The sequence below is a fragment of the Oncorhynchus masou genome, chromosome 24 (genome assembly GCF_036934945.1).
Source record: "Oncorhynchus masou masou isolate Uvic2021 chromosome 24, UVic_Omas_1.1, whole genome shotgun sequence".
In the NCBI taxonomy this organism is placed as follows: Eukaryota; Metazoa; Chordata; class Actinopteri; order Salmoniformes; family Salmonidae; genus Oncorhynchus; species Oncorhynchus masou.
The window spans coordinates 80880275-80903354 of record NC_088235.1 but is presented as its reverse complement, the minus strand read 5'-3'; the positions used below and the strand labels follow the sequence as shown (position 1 = coordinate 80903354).

The window sequence follows — 23080 nt, the reverse complement described above, 5'->3', positions numbered from 1 at the left end:
TCTGTCTCGAGCAGCCCTCCCCTTGTGCTCTGGCAGCCTGAGCCTACGTAAAATCATTTGGTGAGGAGAGAATCAAGAGGGATCTGCTGGCTTGGACGTTGGCCTTATGGTTAAATCCAAACGCAAGACGATATTAAATAGCCACTGTTTTGTCAGAGAAAAAGAGAAAACGATATCTACAATGCCAGTTATCGAACTGCCCAGTAATAACCCAGAAAGTGAAAGGTGAGTTATGAAAGTGTAATTTAGTTAGTAATTTAAAGCTAGCTAGCTCCAGAAGGGCTATGCTAATTCATTAGCCACAGAGGCCTACGCAGCTAACGTTAGTATATACATGCCACTTGTTTACTCTTTTTACAGGGGAAATTAGCTATGTATCTAATAACGAGTAAGTGGAACAATAGTGTTCTAAACTGACTTTCGTTATTTATCTTAAAGTTGAATAACTGTATTTAGCTTTGATCGATGCCTGTATAATTTTACTTATTAAAGTTGGCTGCGGTTAGAACAATAATGTCATTTAGCATTCTGCGGATGTTTTTGGCTAAGAACAGGTGTTCGGTAGCTAACTAGCTAGCCAGTTTACCAGCTAATGTTCGTTTACTAGCTTTGTCGACAATGTACTGTTTACTTGTTTCATATGTGAGATTAAGAAACAAACGATCTAATGTTACGGCAATATGTTTCTCAATAATGGCGGAATTAATGGACTGACCCATGTTATCTCGTCGAATGTTCTGGGAGATGTTAGTAACCTAGTTCGCCAGCTGGCTCGCGATTTTAAAGCAATAGGCTCACAGCCATGTCGTTGTCTATACCCATTTCAGACAAGATGTGGTATGTTACCAGTAAAAAAAATGTTTCCTAAATATATATTTTTTTACTCCATACATTTTCCCTGACACCCAAAAGTACTCGTTACATTTTGAAAGCAGGACAAGAAAATTGTCCAGTTCACCCACTTAATGATCGAGCAGAGTCACTAAATACAGATTGTTGTCTGTATATGAAAAGGATACTAGCTACTGTTACTAGCCAATACAGCAAATATTTAACTTGCAACCCTTCAACACTTGTTAGCTGCTCACCTGCCGGTATCAATATCATATCTGTTCACTCACATTCAATGTGATTTATTAGCCAATAATTGTTTGGCCAATTGAAAGCCTTGATGGCTTGACTGACTGTTATCCTAGTTTAAGAATAACATGAGTGACAGCTAGCTAACTTACCTATTGGTCAGTTCCCAGTCAGTATTTGTGCCTAAAAACCAAAGTACCGAATGTACAGTCTCTAAAAGTAGGTAATTTAGCTAAAAACAACCAAGCTATTTGCACATTTTGTTTTGGTCAAGTCTGTTCCCAATGGGTGTAAAATGCTGTTATTTATGGTCTGTTATGTTGGTGGGGCATTGAGCAGCAGTCTGTTTACTAGATGAACAGGCCTCTTGAAACTTAGTCCCCACCATTTTAAGTGATTTGATTAGAGGTTAGGTGTCCATGAATGCCTCAAAATTATTTCCCTTTGGCCTAATATATCTATTTGTATTTCTCTGCGAGACAGTATTTTTCCACATCACATTCATTCAACTGTTAATGGCTCTTACGCAAGTGGTGGAGACTCATCTCCCACCTGACTAAGCCAGTTGTCACAATTTAAGCCTCTTCATGAATATTGCCTACTGTGTAGCAGAGTGTAATGGGGATTTTAAGGAGTATTGTGAGGAGGCTTAACTTGGCATAGAATAACAGTGCTGTTGAATCTGCGGGAACAACGTACAGGTGGAATGTGAACGGACAGGGATTTGACATAAGGATGCTAGTTGGATATTATTTGCGATCTGGTCATGCAGTTTCCAAAGGAACCTTATTCACTAGAACCGCTTATTAGGGATTCCAGTCAATATGCTGCACAAATGATGAGCCTATGACACCATCTTGACATTGGTTGAGGTATATCACTGTTACTCAGAGGTTGAGCTCCAAGGTTGACACAATGCTTCTTACTTTGCTTTCACATGCCTGCTCCACATATAACGCTGGAGTGGTGTTTGCGTAAGAGCGCGTCCGTGAGCAGTATGCCACCCCTAATGGGGGTTGTTCACTTTTCGACCTCTGAGAATTGGCATACTCACCTCTGCTAGCGCAACCCCCACACAAAAGCTTATTCTGAATCTTAACTAGAACACACACTCACGTTGTGGCTTAAGCAAAATGGCTGATCAGTGGAGTGGGTAATCTGGCACATGTCTCAATGACGTAAGAGGTTGGTGTTTTTGTACCTCAGTGCAGACTTGAATTAGGCCAAAAAAACGACACTATTTTTACCACCCTCATTTTTAGCTGAAATTGTTCTCAGTATTTTTCCATTGACGTTGTCACCACCTTTTTTTGCCACGAGTAGCAGTCATCTCTCCCCATAGGCTACTCCTACTGTGACAGTTCTCTCTGATTAATCAGTGATGTCAACTGGGAATCAATTACAAAGGTAGCAATCAACCTGAGGGAAGGCAGTCATTTTGTCATAACTCATTGGGACATCCTGTTACCAAATGTGCTTTGTTGCCAACAAAGCAAATAAAATATTGCCTGCCTGTTACTTATTTAGCCTCAAGCAAGTGTTCCATTCAGACATGTAAAGATTTAGTCAGTGGAACAATTTGAACGTCAATCCTTTGTCCTGGTTAGGGTACCTATTCAAATGACAATGTTTTACCATATTAGTCATATGAGTTACATGGACTAGAATGATGATACATAGACTTCCAAAGGGACATTTTTCCTGGTCTCCAGTTTGGCTAGCTCATAGTCAGTGAATCCTTGAGGAATAATGGCTCAGTTCTTCTGTGTCCTCCAGTCCAAGGCGGTGTTCCCGCTGTTGCAGTAACCCGTGTCCGGGGCCTCTGTGGTGTTCCTGATGCCCCTCACCCACCCCTAAAGATCCCAGGTGGGCGAGGGAATGACCAGCGGGATCGCAATCTTTCAGCTAAGCTATTCTACTCTGTGAGTCCACTCTTCTCTTTCTCCTTCATCATCTGGTGTTAAGCTACCTGTATCAAACCTCTCTTCATACCTGCTAATTTCTCCATTCTCCTGCAGGATGCTCGGTTGCTGGTTCTTGAGGAGCCGCCCCCCGCCAATGGCAGAGTTCGTTTCCTGCTCTTTGAGCCTCGTTGCTCAGAGGGCAAGCACTGTGTCTGGAGGGGGGTGCTGAAAGGGAGGAACATCTACATCGAGATCCCCCCTGGAACTCTGCCCGAGGGCAGCAAAGACAGGTCAGTGATCCAATGCAAGTACAACCTCTCGTTGTCCTCTGGTTTTACTTTAGACTGTTTTTGTTGTCTTTTAAAGGCGCAATATGCAGAAATCACTCTGCCATTGCCGGTGTGTAAAATTCTACAACTAGTGTGGAGAGTCATTGTACCATCTAAACTGCTGTGAAATCTTTTCATTAACCAAAAATATAGTATATCCAGATGCAAAAAAAATGACATTTTCGGACAGGGACGCATAGAAATGGCACACACAGAATGGATCTACCGCTTATCAGACTTGCTTACAATGAGAACGACAGCTCTATAACTCAAATTTCTATGTGAATTTTGTTTGGTCGTGCACAAAGATACATATTGCGCCTTCAATTTGTTTGATGTTGTTTCATGGTAGATGGACTTAGTTTCTATTGCTTGCTGACTGCAATGCACTACCTTCATAACTCATTGACTTACTTAAATGTTAATCTCTCCAGTTTCGCTCTCCTGCTGGAATGTGCGGAAGAGAAGCTGCAGGTTGACCATGTCTTCATCTGCTTCCACAAGAACCGAGACGACAGAGGTAAGTCACTGTGTGTGTCTGCTTCCAGTCAAACACCTCTGTTAATACTTTGTGCTTTGTTATGAGGCAGTTCTCTCACTGTCCCTTTCTCTCTTCAGCATCTCTGCTGCGTACCTTCAGCTTCCTGGGCTTTGAGATTGTGAGACCGGGTCATCCACTCGTCCCTACCCGCCCCGATGCTTTCTTCATGGCTTACAGAATCGAACGAGACTCCTTCGACGATGATTAATGGGTCACGCACATGCCACAAATGCATATATATACACACACGTTAGCTTTTACATACCCTTCCCCATCCCACTTCATCACTTAGGGAAAATAAATATGATCAAAATTCGTTAAGGTCAAGGATTCCTGTGAAATAGTTTATTTACTTTGATGTGATGTATTACAATGACATTTGAACTAGTGTGTAATGTTAAACCAAGAATGTATCCTTATTAAATCTGGGAAATGTTTCCTCAACACTGTACTAATTTCCATGTGTAGTACTGATTTCCTCCTTCCCCATCCACTACAATGATCATCTCTAGGCTGTACAATTTATGGTGAAAATGTCCATGCTGCATATTCATGTTAGTTATGTTTTCTTGGGTATTTCAAGTTGATTTTCATGTTTTATATTGATTTGATTTTAATGTGTGCATTAACTTTGATTTCTAGTTTTGATCCACTTGACTGAAATCTGCATGTTGTAACAAGTGCCCGAATAAAAGTGCTCACCTTAACCATAAGGCATAAATCCACTTGTTATGTGTGTAGGAATTGGGGAAAGGGCATTGAAATATGTGTAACGATTTACAAGACGTATTTTGTGGGCACACGTACCAGAATTGTAGAAGCATCTGTTTAAACTTGATCAGTCTGTGTTGAATTTAACCTAATGCACTTTAAGTTGATCTTTTAAAATCTTTAATGGGGCTCCTTGGATCCATGAAATGTTAATTATAGAACACAGTGCATATACATTTGATTTGGAGCTGATATGTAATTTGCTTAATATACTTGGAAAGCAATGCTGTGGAAAAATGTCTAATAAAAAAGCAAACCTTTTATGCATTCCAGATGTTCAAGATAGATTCTGACAACATGAATGTTAAATATCATCCACATTTTACATTAGATTAGAGCAGGGTATCCCTAAGTCTGTCCTGGGACCCCACCCGGGTGCACATTTAGTCTTTTGCCCTCGCACTACACATCTGATCCAAATAATCAAAGCTTGATGAGTAGTTATTTTAATCAGCTGTGTAGTTCTAGGGCAACAAACAAACAACGTGCACCCAGGGGGGGGGGGCTCAGGACAGAGTTTGGGAAACCCTTGATTGGAGGATCATTAATTCAAGCAGTGGACTTCAATTAACAGACATGAGTAATCACAACTTCCTGTCCACTGTGTTGTGGAGTCCTAGTCGAGCTGTGGCCCTCATCACAGTTTCAGAGTCAGTGAAGGAGATATACTGTAGACACAGGCAGTGCTCCCAGTCCAGACTAGGCAGGTCCTGGATCAGCCCTCCCTCTGCCAGCTTCAGCATCAGAAGGGCCTGCTTGACTGACAGCCAGTTGTGCAGAGTGGAAGGCACGGTGGGATTTGCCCTGAAGAGCTCAACACGTGGACCCCAGAGCAGAGCCTGCAGGACCCCCACTACGTCTGCTATCTGTAGCCCACTACCCTCATCCTGAAGCCAGGAGGCTAGTTGGAGAAGCCCTGATAGATATGGGGAACTCTGGATGGCGCCATCTGAACTCTGTGTATGTTGAGCGGGAGCATTGTCAGAGAGGTACAGGCAGTACTCTAGCAACACTCCGAACTGAGACTGGATGGATGGAGGTGCATGAGCAGTCTGAAAGAGACTGGGGTCACTGTGACTGGTGTGATTGGTCAACGCCACACGAGGGGTTCCCCACTTTCTCCATAGCTCCTGAATCTCTCCTTTTATCTTCTCTTTTTCATTCTCCAATAACTCAATTTCTTCACTTCTTCCACTTTCTTCTGCTTTGTCTGCCTCTGTTTCCCCCCCTCTCTCCCTTGGCCATACCAGCAAGATGCCTTGAGCCTTCAGCTCAGCGCAGGTGGCTGCATTACTACATAGGTGTTGTAACCCCAAGGCTAACTGTAGCAGCAGAATACTCAGTTGCCTTTCATACACTAATGGTTTAAAGCTTTGCAGGAACCTTCCCTCTTGTACAAAGTCTTCCAAAGTAGCCTGTGGTAAGTCTCTCTCAATTGTCACTGCATATCCCTTGAGCAATAGTGAAGCAACTGTAGGTCCACTGCTCTCCTCAGACTCCGCTTGACTTTGGTCTGCCTCAATTCTGCTCTCATCTGGTGATTCTGTCCCTGTCTGATCAGACTGTGAGGAGTCTGAAGTGGTTGTGTTTTTGGTTCCAGGTTCTTTCTCCAGTGCTGGGCATGATGGGAAAGATACAATGACCTGCTGAATGTTGACATTGGGTGGCACTGAGGTAGGTTGAGACAAGGGGCCAACTTCACTGCTTACCTGGGAATGAAACCGGGGAGGAAATTAGAACAACAAAAACCCTTTCACTTCCTTAACAAGGCATAGTCACATTAAAAGTTGTTTTTCTCCTCTATTGTACAGTCATATCTGATTCATTCACAGTCTAACAAAATACCCCTAATCTAAAATTAGGATTCCCATGAGCTGCTGCTAAAACAGAAGCTACTCTTCCTAATGCTAATAAGCCTTTCTAAGACATGGATGTTTGCTATTGTCTGTGCAGTCTGTTGGGTTGCTCAACACCTGTTGACAGTTCAGAGGAAATGTGTCACTGGAGTCGGGGGTTGCCAAACTTGCTATATAATGATGTAAAACATGACTGTTGCTTGAGGTAGAGCTTAGAAATGAGCCCTTTTGTTGATTATCTCTTATCTTTGGCTTTTGGCCTTATCGTGGCTTTTTACATTTGGTGCAGCTGTGTTTGCATTCTGCTTGACTTTTGCATTGTGCACATAACTCAAGTATGAATACTGCTTGAGCATGATGCATAAACTGCACACACTTATTTACAACCACAGACAGATGCTGGCACTAAGACCGCAGTCAGTCAGCTGTATAAGGAAATAAGCAAACAGGAAACCACTCACCCAGATGTGGTGCTCCTAGTGGCCGGAGACTTTAATGCAGGGAAACTTAAATCAGTTCTACCAAATTTCTATCAACATGTTAAATGTTTAAATATGCAACCAGAGGGAAAATAATTCTTGATCACCTGTACTCCACACACAAAGACGCGCACAAAGCTCTCCCTCGCTCTCCATTTGGTAAGTCCGACCACAACTCCATCCTCCTGATTCCTGCTTACAAGCAGGAAAATTAAAGCAGGAAGCCCAGTGACTCTGGCTATAAAAAAGTGGTCAGATGAAGCAGATGCTAAACTACAGGACTATTTTGCTATCACAGACTGGAACATGTTCCTGGATTCTTCCGATGGCATTGAGGAATATACCACATCAGTCACTGGCTCTATCAATAAGTGCATCGAGGACGTCGTCACCACAGTGACTGTACGTACATACCCCAACCAGAAGCCATGGATTACAGACAACATTCGCACTGAGCTAAAGGGCAGAGCTGCAGCTTTCAAGGTGTGGGACTCTAACCTGGAAGCTTACAAGAAATCCTGCTATGCCCTGCGACGAACCATCAAACAGGCAAGGCATCAATACAGGGCTAAGATTGAATCATAATACACCGGCTCCGACACTTGTCTTATGTGACAGGGCTTGCAAACTATTACAGACTACAAAGGGAAGCACAGCCGCGAGCTGCCCAGTGACTACCAGATGAGCTAAATCACTTCTATGCTCGCTTCGAGGCAAGCAACAATGAGGCATGCATGAGAGCATCAGCTGTTACAGACGACTGTGTGATCACACTCTCCGTAGGCGACATGAGTAAGACCTTTAAACAGGTCAACATACACAAGGCTGCGGGGCCAGACGTATTACCAGGACGTGTGCTCCAGGCATGTGCTGACAAACTGGTAGGTGTCTTCACTGACATTTTCAACATGTCCAACATTGAGTCTGTAGCACCAACATGTTTCAAGCAGACCACCATAGTCCCTGTGCCCAAGAACACAAAGGCAACCTGCCTAAATGACTACCGACCCGTAGCACTAACGTCAGTAGCCATGAAGTGCTTTGAAAGGCTGGTAATGGCTCACATCCACACCATTATCCCAGAAACCCTAGACCCACTCCAATTTGCATACCGCCCAAACAGACCCACAGATGATGCAATCTCTATTGCATTCCACCCTGACCTTTCCCACCTGGACAAAATAAACACTTATGTGACAATGCTATTCATTGACTACAGCTCAGCTTTCAACACCATAGTACCCTCAAAGCTCATTACTAAGCTAAGGATCCTGGGACTAAACATCTCCCTCTGCAACTGGATCCTGGACTCCCTGACGGGCCGCCCCCAGGTGGTGAGGGTAGGTATCAACACATCTGCCACGCTGATCATCAACACTGGAGCTCCCCAGGGGTGTGTGCTCAGTCCCCTCCTGTACTCCCTGTTCACCCACGACTGCATAGCCAGGCACGACTCCAACACCATCATTAAGTTTGCAGACTACACAACAGTGGTAGGCCTGATCACCGACAACGAAGAGACAGCCTATAGGGAGGCGTCAGAGACCTGGCCGTGTGTTGCCAGAATAACAACCTGTCCCTTAACGTGACCAAGACTAAGGAAATTATTGTGGACTACAGGAAAAGGAGGTCAGAGTACGCCCCCATTCTCATCGATGGGGCTGTAGTGGAGCAGGTTGAGAGCTTCAAGTTCCATGGTGTCCACATCATCAACAAACTAGAAGGGTCCAAACACACCAAGACAGCCTATTACCCCTCAGGAAACCAAAAAGATTTGGCAGGGGTCCTGAGATCCTCAAAAGATTCTACAGCTGCAACATCGAGAGCATCCTGATTGGTTACATCACTGCCTGGTACAGCAATTGCTCAGCCTCTGACTGCAAGGCACTACAGAGGGTAGTGCGTACGGCCCAGTACATCACTGGGGCAAAGCTGCCTGCCATCCAGGACCTCTACACCAGGTGATGTCAGAGGAAGGCCCTAAAAATTGTCAAAGACCCCAGCCCCCCTAGTCATAGACTGTTCTCTCTACTACTGCTTGGCAAGCGGTACCGGACTGCCAAGTCTAGAACAAAAAGGCTTCTCAACAGTTTTTTACACCCAAGCAATAAGACTCCTGAACAGGTAATCAAATGGCTACCTGGACTAATTGCATTGTGTACCCCCCCCCAGCCCTCTTTTATGCTGCTGCTACTCTCTGTTTATGCACAGTCACTTTAACAATACATTCATGTACATATGTACATACTACCTCAATTGGCCCGACCAACCAGTGCTCCCACACATTGGCTAACCAGGCTATCTGCATTGTGTCCCGCCACCCACCACCCGCCAACCCTTCTTTTACGCTACTGCTACTCTCTGTTCATCATATATGCATAGTCACTTTAACCATATCTACATGTACATACTACCTCAATCAACCTGACTAACCGGTGTCTGTATGTAGCCTCGCTACTCTATATAGCCTCGCTACTGTTTTTCACTGTCATTTTTTTATTGTAGTTTTTATTTCTTTATTTACCTACTTTTTTTGCACTATTGGTTAGAGCCTGTAAGTAAGCATTTCACTGTAAGGTCTTCACCGGTTGTATTCGGCGCACGTGACAAATAAACTTTGATTTGATTTGGAATACTGCTTGAGCATGATGCACAAACTGGTTTACGCATAGAGTAGGCTGGGCTGGCCTTTACATTTGGGGGCAGGGATAAAACATTTAAGTGCCCCCCCCCCTCGTGATGGCAGAGTTTTTGCTGTAGTTAATTTCCTGCAATTATATACAATTTGCCATATGGGGTGGAGAGAATATTTCGCAATTTTCTAACACATTTTATGCAATTCTACAAATTGTGCCATGGGGCGTAGAAAAAAATGTGCAGTTTTACAGCGAACTTCCTACAATTCTACACATTTGACCATATGGTGGAGAGATATTTGAGCAGTTTAAAACCACATTTTCTGCAATTCTACACATTTTGCCATGACTTATGATATCTGAGTGAGAGTGACTAACAAAATCAATGGGGGCCCACTGGTGGTCAGGGTCCCTGGGCTCGTACCCCGTGTGCCCTGTCAGTAATTAAACCATGATTACTAGCTACAAGTTTAGATAACTGGTCAGACTAATTTATAATCTAATGAAAAAATGAATTGTGAAACTGCACCTTGTGTATTCTACTATTCTAACTCTCAACAGAGTTCCTAAAAACATTTTAAATAATTTGGGTTCGAGGGCCCCCCTAGCGGCCACTTAAATCACTAATGCCCTGAGATCATGAGCTTAACCTTACCTTAGCTGCGATTATCCTCCCTGGAAACTTTGGGCTATGCAGGCTGTAGTACAGTGAACCTGCTATCTGCTTGGGCTGGTAGTTTTCACACAGTAGGAAATCTTGGGGCTGAAATGCAAAAACGCCTTCGCCGGACCCTCTCATCAGGAGAACCCCAGCCTCCATGCGCTGTTCCATACTCCTCAGGAACAGTAGGTGGCGATGCTGAATACCTTGACAAATGTCCCCTTGGTTGTAGAAACTGCTGAAGAAGTAGGTAAGCTGTTCATCAGGTGTATCAAAGTCCAGTTGAGATAGCGGCTGCAAGTTGAGAGGGCTCTTCTGGACTGGTCTTTCTTCGTCTATCTCTACATGGGGCTGAGTGCCTGCGATGGGGACCAGCATGTAGAGAGGGTTGTCATAGTTTTGATGACTGCAGGGTAGTGGGGAAAGGGGACAGAGATAGACCCCTGGTAGGGAAAGGGTTCGAGTCAGCCTCTTCTTGGGCACTGGTGGAGGGGTGGTGCTATCTGAGAAAAACCTCTCTTGATGACAGTAAGAGGGGTCTGAAAGATAAAGGGAAATACAGAACATGTATTAGACTTTCCAGAGAAGTCATTGCCTATTTCCACGCTTTAACTCTCTATGATTATCGAGAACTTCTTTAGAATAAGGTAGAGAAATTACAGAATAGTAATACTCTGCAACAACAAAAACATTTCAGCCAATGTTTATCTCAAACTGTTGTTGGATACGTAGATTAAATATTTGACAGGTGGGGCCTCCCGGGTGGCGCAGTGGCTAAGGGCACTGTACCGCAGCGCCAGCTGTGCCACCAGAGACCCTGGGTTCGCGCCCAGGCTCTGTCGTAACCGGCAGGTCAGTGGGGCGATGCACAATTGGCCTAGCGTTGTCCGGGTTAGGGAGGGGTTGGCCGGTAGGGATATCCTTGTCTCATCGCGCACCAGCGACTCCTGTGGCGGGCCGGGCACAGTGCACGCCAACCAAGGTTGGTTGGGTTGTGTATCGGAAGACGCATGACTTTCAACCTTCCTCTCTCCCGAGCCCGTACGGGAGTTGTAGCGATGAGACAAGATAGTAGCTACAAAAGCAATTGGATACCACAAAATTGGGGAGAAAAACAGGGTAAAATTCAAATAAATAAATAAATAGTTGACAGGAGCTCCTGTATTCAGTTGAGCTTGTGACAAACATGTGGACACATAAACGTTGTGGCTGTTTCAGGTCTTTATCAGCATAAGCCTGGTTTCAGGTGTCACTTCCTCCCATTCAATTCACATGAGAAAAGGGAAGCAGGACAAGGAAGGAGAATGATAGGGTAAAATACAAGTGCTTTCTATTTAATATTTCAGCTGGAAAAAAGCAAATACCTAAAGAACTTATATTCTAATCCATTTTATAATTGAAATCAACAGGATAATATAATACTACTGATAAAGGTAGATGTGTGTTGTACTCACCATAGCGCTGGTGAATGGGACACTGGAGTGCATGGCAATCAGTGGCTGCAGAGAACACATCTGTACAGGTAGAGCCCTGGTGCTGATGGGGCCCCAATGGGCTAGAGACACTCCCATCCAACTCCAGATCCACACTGGAACCCATACTAGAGCCTCGCGAGTAGAGACTCCTGAGCGCGCGCACACACACACACACGCACACACACACACAATCATATTCATTAATTGATCTGCTGTCCTTTGAACTAGTTACCTAAAAATAAGCGCCTACAGTACAGAAGCTGCATAGCACTCAGATAGACTCTATGCAGTGTCTTGATAGTTTTTCTGACGAAGCTCACATTTAAAGGTTCAGTCGAACTGTCAAGACGCTGCATAGAGTCTGAGTGCTATGCAGTCTCTGTACTGTATGTTTTTGTTTTACCTGCGCTGTTTGATAGGCAACACTGGGGGTCCACTCTGTCTCTCTGCTCCCTGAGTTGCACAATCCATCGCTGCACAATCCATTGCCTGGTTACGGTGTCTCTCACTCAGAATAGCAGTCTGTCAAACTCAAATGGAACTTGAGGTCTCTAATATTATTGCTCAGGTTCACGTTAATATCCTCTCTCCCTCTCTTTCGCTCGCTCTCTCTTTCTCTCTCTTACTGTCTGTCTGTCTATCTCTGTCTCTCTTTCTTGTGAGAATGTAATTATCTGCTGTTCTGATCTTTGCAGTCTGAGGTTGGTACCGGAAAAGTAGTGCCTGTGTGAAGGCATATCAGTACTTATGCAGTAACCTCAACTACAAAATGAGGAAGAACACCAAAAAGACACCCAACTTCACACACTCTTTTTTTCTCTCTCACTTTCCTTTTAAGTCAGATCCATCACACACTTGGTCTCTGCCTCCCTGGTACTTTGTTTTTTATGGATTGGATCTCAAATCACATTTTTCTTCTTCAATGTGCTAGCCCCCAATTGCTTTATGATGCATCTTCTTGGTCAAACACATGTGATCATTATAATTGCATTAGAAGGGCTGAGAGATGAGGAAATGTTGGACTGGAAAGGAGGCATGGCTGAGTCAAATAGGAATGCTGACTTAATGAGGAGGTGATTAAACATTTCAGACATACGCTCCTTGTCAGTAGCAACCCCATCATCAACATTGAGGGCCATGAGCAGCTGTGAGGAGGAGGGTTTATTCTCCAGGTCTTTTCCCGTTTTCCAGAACTTCTTGCGTTTAGACCCACAGAGAGAGAACGGCTATTTAAATTAACTAACTTTGGCCTTCCGGATAGCCTGAGTGCACTTATTTCTCATTTACCTGAACAAGAGCCAGTCAGCCTGAGCATTTGTGTGCCGAGCCTTTCACCAAATGGTGTTCTTGAGGTGGAGTAACTCTGCCAGATCACGGTCAAACCAGGGGTTGAACCTGTTTTTAATTCTTATTTTCTTTATGGGTGTTGTCTGTTAACAATACCACTGAAAATATCAAAAAAGAAGGTCCAAGTGTCTTTGACAGAGGGCCAGGTCATGAAGGAAGGCTTGTTCATTAAAGTTTTTAAGCAAGCGTCTATGACAAATCAGGACAGGTCGTTAAACTGAGAAGCCATTACGAAAACAGTCTTTAAAACAGTGATCACTAAGGTCATTAAAGAAAATACCAGACTGATACCTATCAGGATTATTTGTGAGGATAACATTAAGGAGAGTAGCCTTTTCTGGGTGTTTGGAGTCTTGGGATTGGTAGTAATCTGAGAAGGATTTAGGGAGTTGTTTTAGGACTTGGTCAGGTGGTTTAAGCATGTCACAGTTTAGGTCACCCAGCAGGACAAATTCAGACTATGTGTAAGGGGCCAGGAGAGACCTCAGGGCAGGTAGGGTACAGGCCAGTGCTGATGGAGGACGATAACACTCAGCAACAAATCAAATTAAATCAAATTAATTTATATAGCCCTTCGTACATCAGCTGATATCTCAAAGTGCTGTACAGAAACCCAGCCTAAAACCCCAAACAGCAAGCAATGCAGGTGTAGAAGCACGGTGGCTAGGAAAAACTCCCTAGAAAGGCCAAAACCTAGGAAGAATCCTGGAGAGGAACCAGGCTATGTGGGGTGGCCAGTCCTCTTCTGGCTGTGCCGGGTGGAGATTATAACAGAACATGGCCAAGATGTTCAAATGTCCATAAATGACCAGCATGGTTGAATAATAATAAGGCAGAACAGTTGAAACTGGAGCCGCAGCACGGCCAGGTGGACTGGAGACAGCAAGGAGTCATCATGTCAGGTTGTCCTGGGGCATGGTCCGAGGGCTCAGGTCCTCCGAGAGAGAGAAAGAAAGAGAGAAGGAGAGAATTAGAGAACGCACACTTAGATTCACACAGGACACCGAATAGGACAGGAGACGTACTCCAGATATAACAAACTGACCCTAGCCCCCCGACACATAAACTACTGCAGCATAAATACTGGAGGCTGAGACAGGAGGGGTCAGGAGACACTGTGGCCCCACCTGAGGACACCCCCGGACAGGGCCAAACAGGAAGGATATAACCCCACCCACTTTGCCAAAGCACAGACCCCACACCACTAGAGGGATATCTTCAACCACCAACTTACCATCCTGAGACAAGGCTGAGTATAGCCCACAAAGATCTCTGCCATGGCACAACCCAAGGGGGGGCACCAACCCAGACAGGATGACCACATCACAGCAACAGTCAACAAAGAGCTATTTGAAAGCTTAATGCTTAAAACCAGCTATCAAATTGTTTGGGGACAGACTTGTTGGAGACAACAGAGCACCGAAGGCATTCTTTGTAAAGATTGCCACTCCACCACCTTTGGAAGATCTGTCTTGACAAAAAAGGTTCTAACCAGAAAGGTTAACATCAGTGTTCAAAACACTCTTCCTTAACCACGTCTCAGTAATGACCAACACATCTGGATTAGAGCTGTGAACCCAAGCTTTCAATTGATCCATTTTAGGTAATAACCTTCTAGTGTTAACGTGCAGAAAACCCAGGCTTTTACAAGAGCAGAAATCAGTAAAGAAGTTATCAGAGCACAAGTAAGAATTGGGGCTAGCAACAGTAGACGGGCCAGGGTGTACATGCACATTTCCAGATATCATCAGCAGTAATACAATCAGGGCACGGCAGAGGACAGGGAGAGAGTGTTGATTTTTTAATGATATTTCAATGTGCATCAGATGGCAACAAGATCCTATTGTACAGCAATTTCATCAGGTAACATGAATACAAAGCTGGCGAGATGTAGTTAGAATAGGATGGGAGGCCAAGAGTTCATGTAACCAATAGAGTCTGAGTCGCGAGTGTGGGGGGAAAAAACTTCAGTCCCATGGTTGGGTAAACGATCAAGTTCATAGTCAACAAAGCATGCAAAAGTCATGGGGCAAATAGGATAAAGCACAAGAAAAAATGTTTACAGCTTGGGGCAATCCCATTGTAAGTTCAAAGAGTCAATCTCCCCCAAAAGATAACTTGAGAGTAGCTCTCTATGAGTCCAATATGCTATAAAAGTCTGAGATAAAAAAAAAATAGTAGGCCTATAGGAATTAAAGTGTTTCTGAGTAAGCTCACGTAATAAGCATCACAAGTTAATTCACCTACATACAAAAATGATCAGTCCAAAGTCTACAGTGTGTGTACAGTGGGGCAAAAAAGTATTTAGTCAGCCACCAATTGTGCAAGTTCTCCCACTTTAAAAGATGAGAGGCCTTTAATTTTCATCATAGGTACACTTCAACTATGACAGACAAAATTAGAAAAAAAATCCAGAAAATCACATTGTAGGAATTTTAATGAATTTATTTGCAAATTATGGTGGAAAATAAGTATTTGGTCACCTTCAAACAAGCAAGATTTCTAGCTCTCACAGACCTGTAACTTCTTCTTGAAGAGGCTCCTCTGTCCTCCACTCGTTACCTGTATTAATGGCACCTGTTTGAACTTGTTATCAGTATAAAATACACCTGTCCACAACCTCAAACAGTCACACTCCAAACTCCACTATGGCCAAGACCAAAGAGCTGTCAAAGGACACCAGAAACAAAATTGTAGACCTGTACCAGGCTGGGAAGACTGAATCTGCAATAGGTAAGCAGCTTGGTTTGAAGAAATCAACTGTGGGAGCATTTATTAGGAAATGGAAGACATACAAGACCACTGATAATCTCCCTCGATCTGGGGCTCCACGCAAGATCTCACCCCGCGGGTTCAAAATGATCACCAGAACGGTGAGCAAAAATCCCAGAACCACACGGGGGGACCTAGTGAATGACCTGCAGAGAGCTGGGACCAAAGTAACAAAGCCTCCCATCAGTAACACACTATGCCGCCAGTGACTCAAATCCTGCAGTGCCAGACGTGTCCCCCTGTTTAAGCCAGTACATGTCCAGGCCCATCTGAAGTTTGCTAGAGAGCATTTGGATGATCCAAAAGAAGATTGGGAGAATGTCATATGGTCAGATGAAACCAAAATATAACTTTTTGGTAAAAACTCAACTCGTCGTGTTTGGAGGACAAAGAATGCTGAGTTGCATCCAAAGAACACCATACCTACTGTGAAGCATGGGGGTGGAAACATCATGCTTTGGGGCTGTTTCTCTGCAAAGGGACCAGGACGACTGATCCATGTAAAGGAAAGAATGAATGGGGCCATGTATCGTGAAATTTTGAGTGAAAACCTCCTCCCATCGGCAAGGGCATTGAAGATGAAACATGGCTGGGTCTTTCAGCATGACAATGATCCCAAACACCCCGCCCGGGCAACGAAGGAGTGGCTTCGTAAGAAGCATTTCAAGGTCCTGGAGTGGCCTAGCCAGTCTCCAGATCTCAACCCCATAGAAAATCTTTGGAGGGAGTTGAAAGTCTGTGTTGCCCAGCAACAGCCCCAAAACATCACTGCTCTAGAGGAGATCTGCATGGAGGAATGGGCCAAAATACCAGCAACAGTGTGTGAAAACCTTGTGAAGACTTACAGAAAACGTTTGACCTCTGTCATTGCCAACAAAGGGTATTTAACAAAGTATTGAGATAAACATTTGTTATTGACCAAATACTTATTTTCCACCATAATTTGCAAATAAAGTCTTTCAAAATCCTACAATGTGATTTTCTGGATTTTTTTTCTCATTTTGTCTGTCATAGTTGAAGTGTACCTATGATGAAAATTACAGGCCTCTCTCATCTTTTTAAGTGGGAGAACTTGCACAATTGGTGGCTGACTAAATACTTTTTTGCCCCACTGTATGTGCACTGGAGGCAAACAAAAGCTCAGGAGAGAGGGGGGAATGTGGCCGGGGCAAGCCAGGGCAGATGTCGGGGAAAAGATCGCCATGTGGGATCAAAGTAACAATGCAGCAGGTAAGGCGAGTACATTTTAACATCTTAGTAATTTAGCAGATGCTCTTTTCAGAGCAATTAGGGTTAAGTGCTTTTCTCAAGGGAACATCGGCATATTTTTCACCTAGTTAGCTTGGGGATTCGAACCAGCAACCTTTACAGTTACTGGCCCAAACCTGAGGCTGAGTAGGAGAGGAGGCGTTAAACCCTACTTGGACATTCAGTCTCTGGGACGTGGAAGGTTGTTGTTGTGCAGAGAGGGATTAGAATTCATGCAGTTATAATAATAGCACACTGTAGATCTATTGGTTAGCATGAATAGATTTAAACAATAAGGCTTGTAAGTTCATACATTTACGTAGACGCTCTTATCCAGATCGACTTACAGGGGCATTTAGGGTTAAGTACCTTGTTCAAGGACACATTGACAGATTTTTCACCTAGTCAGCTCAGGGATTCCAACCAGCAACCTTTCAGTTACTTGCCCAACGCTAGGCTTCCTGCTACCATACTTTCTTACTTTGCAGTAAGCATTATTCTGAAAATGAATATCTTGTTCCAATATTATTATTGAAATATATAAGGTCAAGTGCTCTTCAGACAAAGGGTTTTTGTGATCTATTTTTAGAAGTAGGTTTCGTATTTATTCCACAGTGAGGCACAATTCCTCTTCATGATCTATGAGAGCGGAGGCATAATGAGTATCAGTAGAAGGTTGCAGAGGAAACATCATTAGGCCCTAGTGTCATTTCTCTTAAGAGCCCCTTCATATGCTAAGAGCCACAGAGAACAGGGTCTCCCTACCTCACATACAGCAGATGTTGCATCAGCACACATTGAACAACACGCACTTAAGCTTTACAGACTGTTGGACATGCTGAAATACATCATCCTTTTATGATATGTAACTCTAAATTGTCATCTGAAGAGTGTAATACACCATTGAATATATTCAGGTATCATATGTGTTGTTAATGATAGTGTATGGTGGATTAGGATTTCTGTTAAATTCAGTTGAGAGGATTAAGGTTTAGATTACGCCCCTTAAATAAAACATACAGATGTAAGGCTAGCCATAGCGGGGATCTAGAGTATAGTATTCTAGATTTCATTAGATATTGAACTGTCTTGAGAGGAGAATGTTTATGAAAGGATCAGCTTTCATATTCATACAAATGTTTCAACGAGGAGGTGGAGGATGAGCCTGAGGAGATGGTTCATAGTATCTCCTCCTTTGGTGCTGATTCAGTCTGTGAGATACTATATTCTATGGACAGGCGTTGGACAGTAGTTGACCATCTGGAGGCATTGGGTTTAATGTGAATGGCCTGTGTCGTGTGGTGGATGCTGTCTTTATCCTTGTGTAGGCGCCAGAGCCCAACTTGGAAGAGCAGAGCCTCCTCGTAGGCCAGCTGAGAGCTCTGACTCAGGGCGACAAAGCCATATGGTCTGGTGACCTTGGCAAGGTGAGGCAGAGACAGGGCAACTCTGGCGACGGGTCGGGCCAGTGCTCATTCTCCAGGAAGGTACAGGGGTAGGATCTCTCACCTGTGGAGGGGAGAACGCTTGTAGGTGAAGGGGTCTGAGATGGTCCAGTGGGCTTTTCGCTCAGGTGAAGACTCAAATCTGGATGTTGATGTAGAGAGTGAAGAGGATGGTAACATACATAAACAGCAGGTGTCCACTTCAGGGCCCCCAAAGCCTTCCTATGCCTCCTCTCCATCATCGCCTTGGGAATGGTGAAGACTGGGAATTGTAAACTGGAACTCCCGAGAGAGCGCATGCTGGAGGTGGCTCACAAAAGTGAACGCATCTCCGCGCAACTGTGCCTGCACAGCTTGGAGAAATCCCACATTTCTGCAGCATTAAAGTGTTTTGTGCTACTGCCAATAGTTCCAATGCTGATGGTGCTATCATGTTTCTCTTCGTTGTGGCTGTTGTTTGTGTGCGTGTGTGTGTGTGTGTGTGTGTGTGTGTGTAGGCAAGCCTATGTGTCTCTCTCTCCCTTTCAGCAGTGCTATTCGTTTGTGTCTTGGGTAGGTTAGATTGGTCTGGAGAGAAAACAGTGGGGCTTTATACCTGTGACTCCCCCTGGAGTACCGTTGGTGCTTTCAAGACAACTATTTTTGGGGAAAAACGAGGTCAAATCATGACTTCAGTGATCTTCAGGTCGGAAACTCGGAGTTCTCGAAAAATGCCAGAGTTTCCGACTTTTAATTACGAGTTGGAAGATCGTCCAAAACGATTTTCGCAGTCGGCGCTTGTTTTCTTGTCTTCGACTTCCCAGTTGTTTTTAACGTAGCAAGTGTGTGCGTAAATGTGACGTGTATGCCTAGTGGCGGAAGCTCTAACCAAGTTTGGTTATCCCTGTTCAGATGGATGGACACCACAAAATAAAATAAACAACTTACTGTTTACAAAATAAAACAAAACAAAGCATTACTTTCCCTTGTAAATATTATAATTAGTAGTTGTCATTTTCGTTCAGTTTATTCTATTTATTCAATTCTCACTTTCAATAACATTAGGCTGTGTTTACACAGGCAGCCCAAATCGGATTATTATTCCACTAATTGTTCTTTTGACCAGACAGATCAGTTATTTTGCTACTAATTGGGCAAAAGATGAGAACTGGAATGCCTTGCCTGTGTAATGCTGTGTTCACGTGCTAGTCGTAACTCTGAAATGTCCGACTTGCTAACTGGTTACCTAGTTATACACATGCCGCATTCAACGAGTTAGCAAGTCTGACATTTCTGAGTTTAGTTCCGAATAGCATATGAACTCGTCACATTTTGCCTACCGAATGTGACAGGCTATTGTCGGCCTATCTGATGTTGGCCCATACCTTTCTACAGATGCTGCCATAATTCATAATTTCGCTAATTAGTGATTCGATAAATGGTCACAGTTAGCCTAATTGTTTGTGTGGGGTGATTGGCTCATCTTCTGCTATTCCGGGGTTCATAAGAACACTGATCACATACCGCTGTTATCAGCTTCCTTCCAATCTATCGCCACATTGATCAGTATGACCTCTGAATGTAGCGTCGCCATCGAACAGGACAACGACGGTGTTGAGGTAATATGAGCAAATTGTGTTTGTACTCCGATGAACTTGACGGCAACTTTTATTGTTGAGGTTGTTTAACTTCCTAAAACCTTGAGCTCTTTTTGCGGCGGGAAACTTTGAACGCCTGCTAGCTTCTGTTGCATTGGTCATCACAAGTGGCTGCACACTAACGAAATGCTCTGGGACACTCCTTTCACGACACGAAGTGACTTTCGTAGCATGTTGGGACAGCATTTTCGCTAACTTATTTCCTAACCTACGTTAATTCTCCTAGCCTGCTATGAAAGTACATTTCATATCGAAGTGTTTCATCAATGCGCGAACTAGTTAGCCATCTGTCTGCACACCTTTATTTAATGTTTACTTTGACTTCTTTTTTTTAAATATAGGTTTTAACTGACCCACTTTTACCTTCACAGGACAAAGTTGTGGTGAAGAGAGACAGTGTGTTAACCACTGTACTCTGTCGCCTGTCACAGTTTTGGCCTGTCAGACTAGCGGTAAGCATGTTCCCCAAGCTTCATTTATCTTCACTGGTTAGTTTGAATTTGACATGTTGGACATGGGATGGTTGCTTCCATAAATGTGCCACCATATTAATCCCACAAGCACCTGTCCTCCCTTTGCATCTGTCTTGGATATGTGAATTATGGCTTTTAAAGCTCAGTGATTATACTTCCTGTCTGCAGATGCGTGCTCTCCGTGGGTTTTGGTGGCTGTTGGGTTTCTCCCCTTCAGATGAGGATTTTGTTCCTCCAGAAGAGGATGACAATACTAGTCCAGCCCGCCACTGTCTAGCAGGCCGCAAGCGTCTGCGTCGAACCACACGCATCCTGTTGGCCATCCTGCCTCGCCGTCTGCAGAGCGCCCTGGGCTACCCTGTGTGCACCAGCATCGGCTGTGCTGTATCCCCAGGCATGTATAGTCATGGTTTCTATATACAGCATTGAGACATGTGCTTGAAATGGTGTGGGGGAATTCTATTCATTTGGGTTGTTTTTCAGAGGTGCTTTGCTCCCCCACTAAGCTCTGTGGGAAAGGCAACAAGAGGAAGCAGGATGACATTGATGACGATGAGGAGCAGCAGACCTGGGTCGAGGCGCTCTCTCAGGAACTAGAGGATGAGGAGCCTTCTGTTGATCCTGACTATGAGGTGGGTTCTCCTGTTATGGTTTCCTTTGAATGGGCCTAACCCTTCATCTCACATTAGCAGTATATGGTCTCTAAAATACATGCAAGCATTAAACTAATTTCTTCAGTTTCCTGTGGCACATTGATTTGGTACTTGACTATCCAGACTTTTTCTTTTACAGCCGAGTGCAGTGGATACTGACAGTGAGGAGTATAACTCTCAAAATGACACAGAAAGTGACCTTGATGTTTCAGGGAAGGTCGTGATCGACGACCTTAAAACGGTACATAGTGAGCGTCTCGTTGGCATGGCCTTTCATCATTCTGCAAGTTATCTGACTATAGGAGATTGGCATTGAATCTAGTTGTCTTTTTGCCTTGTTTGCAGAATGTTCCTCAGACGGCATAGTGGAAGGTGTCATTTCAGGTACATTTGGTGTGACAAACATTTACTTGTTTTTTTTTAACATGCATGAGGGTCAACCTATTTGTCATCCTGGTATGATGTTTGACTACATTGATGTCTTCTATGGCCCACTTGTAAATTGACATCCATACTATTTATTGGTCCTTAGGTGCGCCGCCTTCAGTTTTATCACCACCTGTAAGCCTCCAGTGCCAGTATTCACTATTTGCTTGTTTGTAATTTACTAAATAAAACATTCATCTTTATGTGCAGGTTTATTGTGCTTAGTAGCTTCAGACATGCAGTGTAATAACTGACCAGCAGATGGCAATACTAGATTCTTGTTCTATCCTGAAACATCTAGCAGTGTTGACAAGTGGATGATTTGATGATTGTCACCATATATATGGAAACATAAGAGGTTCATGGTTAAACACCTGTACAGTGAGTTGCTGCTTGACCCCCTAAGTCTCTGTCAAGTAAGATCCCAGTTGAGCTGCAGGAATGGACTTGTACACTAAGGCCTGTTCCATTCAGTCTACTTACACGTACATGTACTTGGTGACTTTGTCGCCTCATCTCAACCAGTTTATATTTCCAATGGATATATAATTGCATTTGTCTGTGGCTAGTTTCTAGGTTGGCTGTCAGAACTGTTCAGCGCATGTAATGATGCCACTACCACCCATAGGCTAAAGACTCCACTCATTATGCTGACCTCTACTTTGACAATCTACTGCGCATTCGTACCTTTGCCCATCACCTTTTACGCTTCGAATATTCATGATGCTAAACGGAAGGCGCTAAACTGCTTTGTGTCCCTGCTAAAATACAAGCTTGGTTAGCTGAGAGTATCTCACAGGAAAGCCACACATGGCTCTGTGGTACTTGTCTGACCGGACAGAGGGGGTCAGTAAAGGGCACATGCCCATCCAGGGTGCCACGCTCTAGGCTGAAGAGGACTGCGGTCAATGCAAAAGGGGAGTGTAGGCGGTGTAGAGCACTTGTAGCCCCTTCAATGTATTCCAGGTGCTTGCCCGTTTCATCTGTTCGCCGACTGTAGTGGGTGAGTCTTCGCTCTACATGTTCTGTCTAATCAAACATGAGCTGTGAGTGCACACGTAACATGCAATATGAAACCGAGAACCAAATTTGTATTCAACTTAGTTACTAGTGAAAATGTATACTGTAGGTTTGACAGAACCTTTTAGATTGCCTCACTAAGGCTTTTCCCCCAGTGAGCTTCAAAATGCAGCTAGACATGACCTTGAGAATTGGAATGAATTAAAAGCTGTTTTTTTGGATGTGGGTAGGAAGAGGATGGTGGGGTTGCTGCTGCGAAGGGGAGCGTGCGTGCTAAACACAAAGCAGTTGCTGGTTCCTGGGGATTCCCTTGGCTCTCTGGGTGTT

General features: G+C 44.0%; 2 protein-coding genes and 1 pseudogene across 2 annotated transcripts; 2 read left to right on the top strand and 1 right to left on the bottom strand.

The window, feature by feature from the left end:
* The first annotated feature begins 11 nt into the window (after positions 1-11).
* On the top strand, positions 12-4892 carry LOC135512785 (ornithine decarboxylase antizyme 1-like; annotated as a pseudogene).
* On the bottom strand, positions 4735-12484 carry peak3 (PEAK family member 3). Its single transcript, XM_064935157.1, has 4 exons — positions 12136-12484; positions 11712-11881; positions 10252-10796; positions 4735-6334 (listed from the first exon to the last, which is right to left on the bottom strand). Exons 1-4 carry the CDS (start codon positions 12216-12218, stop codon positions 5210-5212), a joined length of 1923 nt encoding a protein of 640 aa, XP_064791229.1. The 5' UTR covers positions 12219-12484; the 3' UTR covers positions 4735-5209.
* Positions 6129-21925, top strand: org (oogenesis-related gene). The gene is made up of 7 exons (XM_064935162.1): positions 6129-6299; positions 20553-20633; positions 20823-21048; positions 21138-21286; positions 21447-21548; positions 21653-21691; positions 21840-21925. The coding sequence occupies exons 1-6, from the start codon at positions 6276-6278 to the stop codon at positions 21671-21673; spliced, it is 603 nt and encodes a 200-aa protein (XP_064791234.1). The 5' UTR covers positions 6129-6275; the 3' UTR covers positions 21674-21691; positions 21840-21925.
* The last annotated feature ends 1155 nt before the right edge of the window (positions 21926-23080 follow it).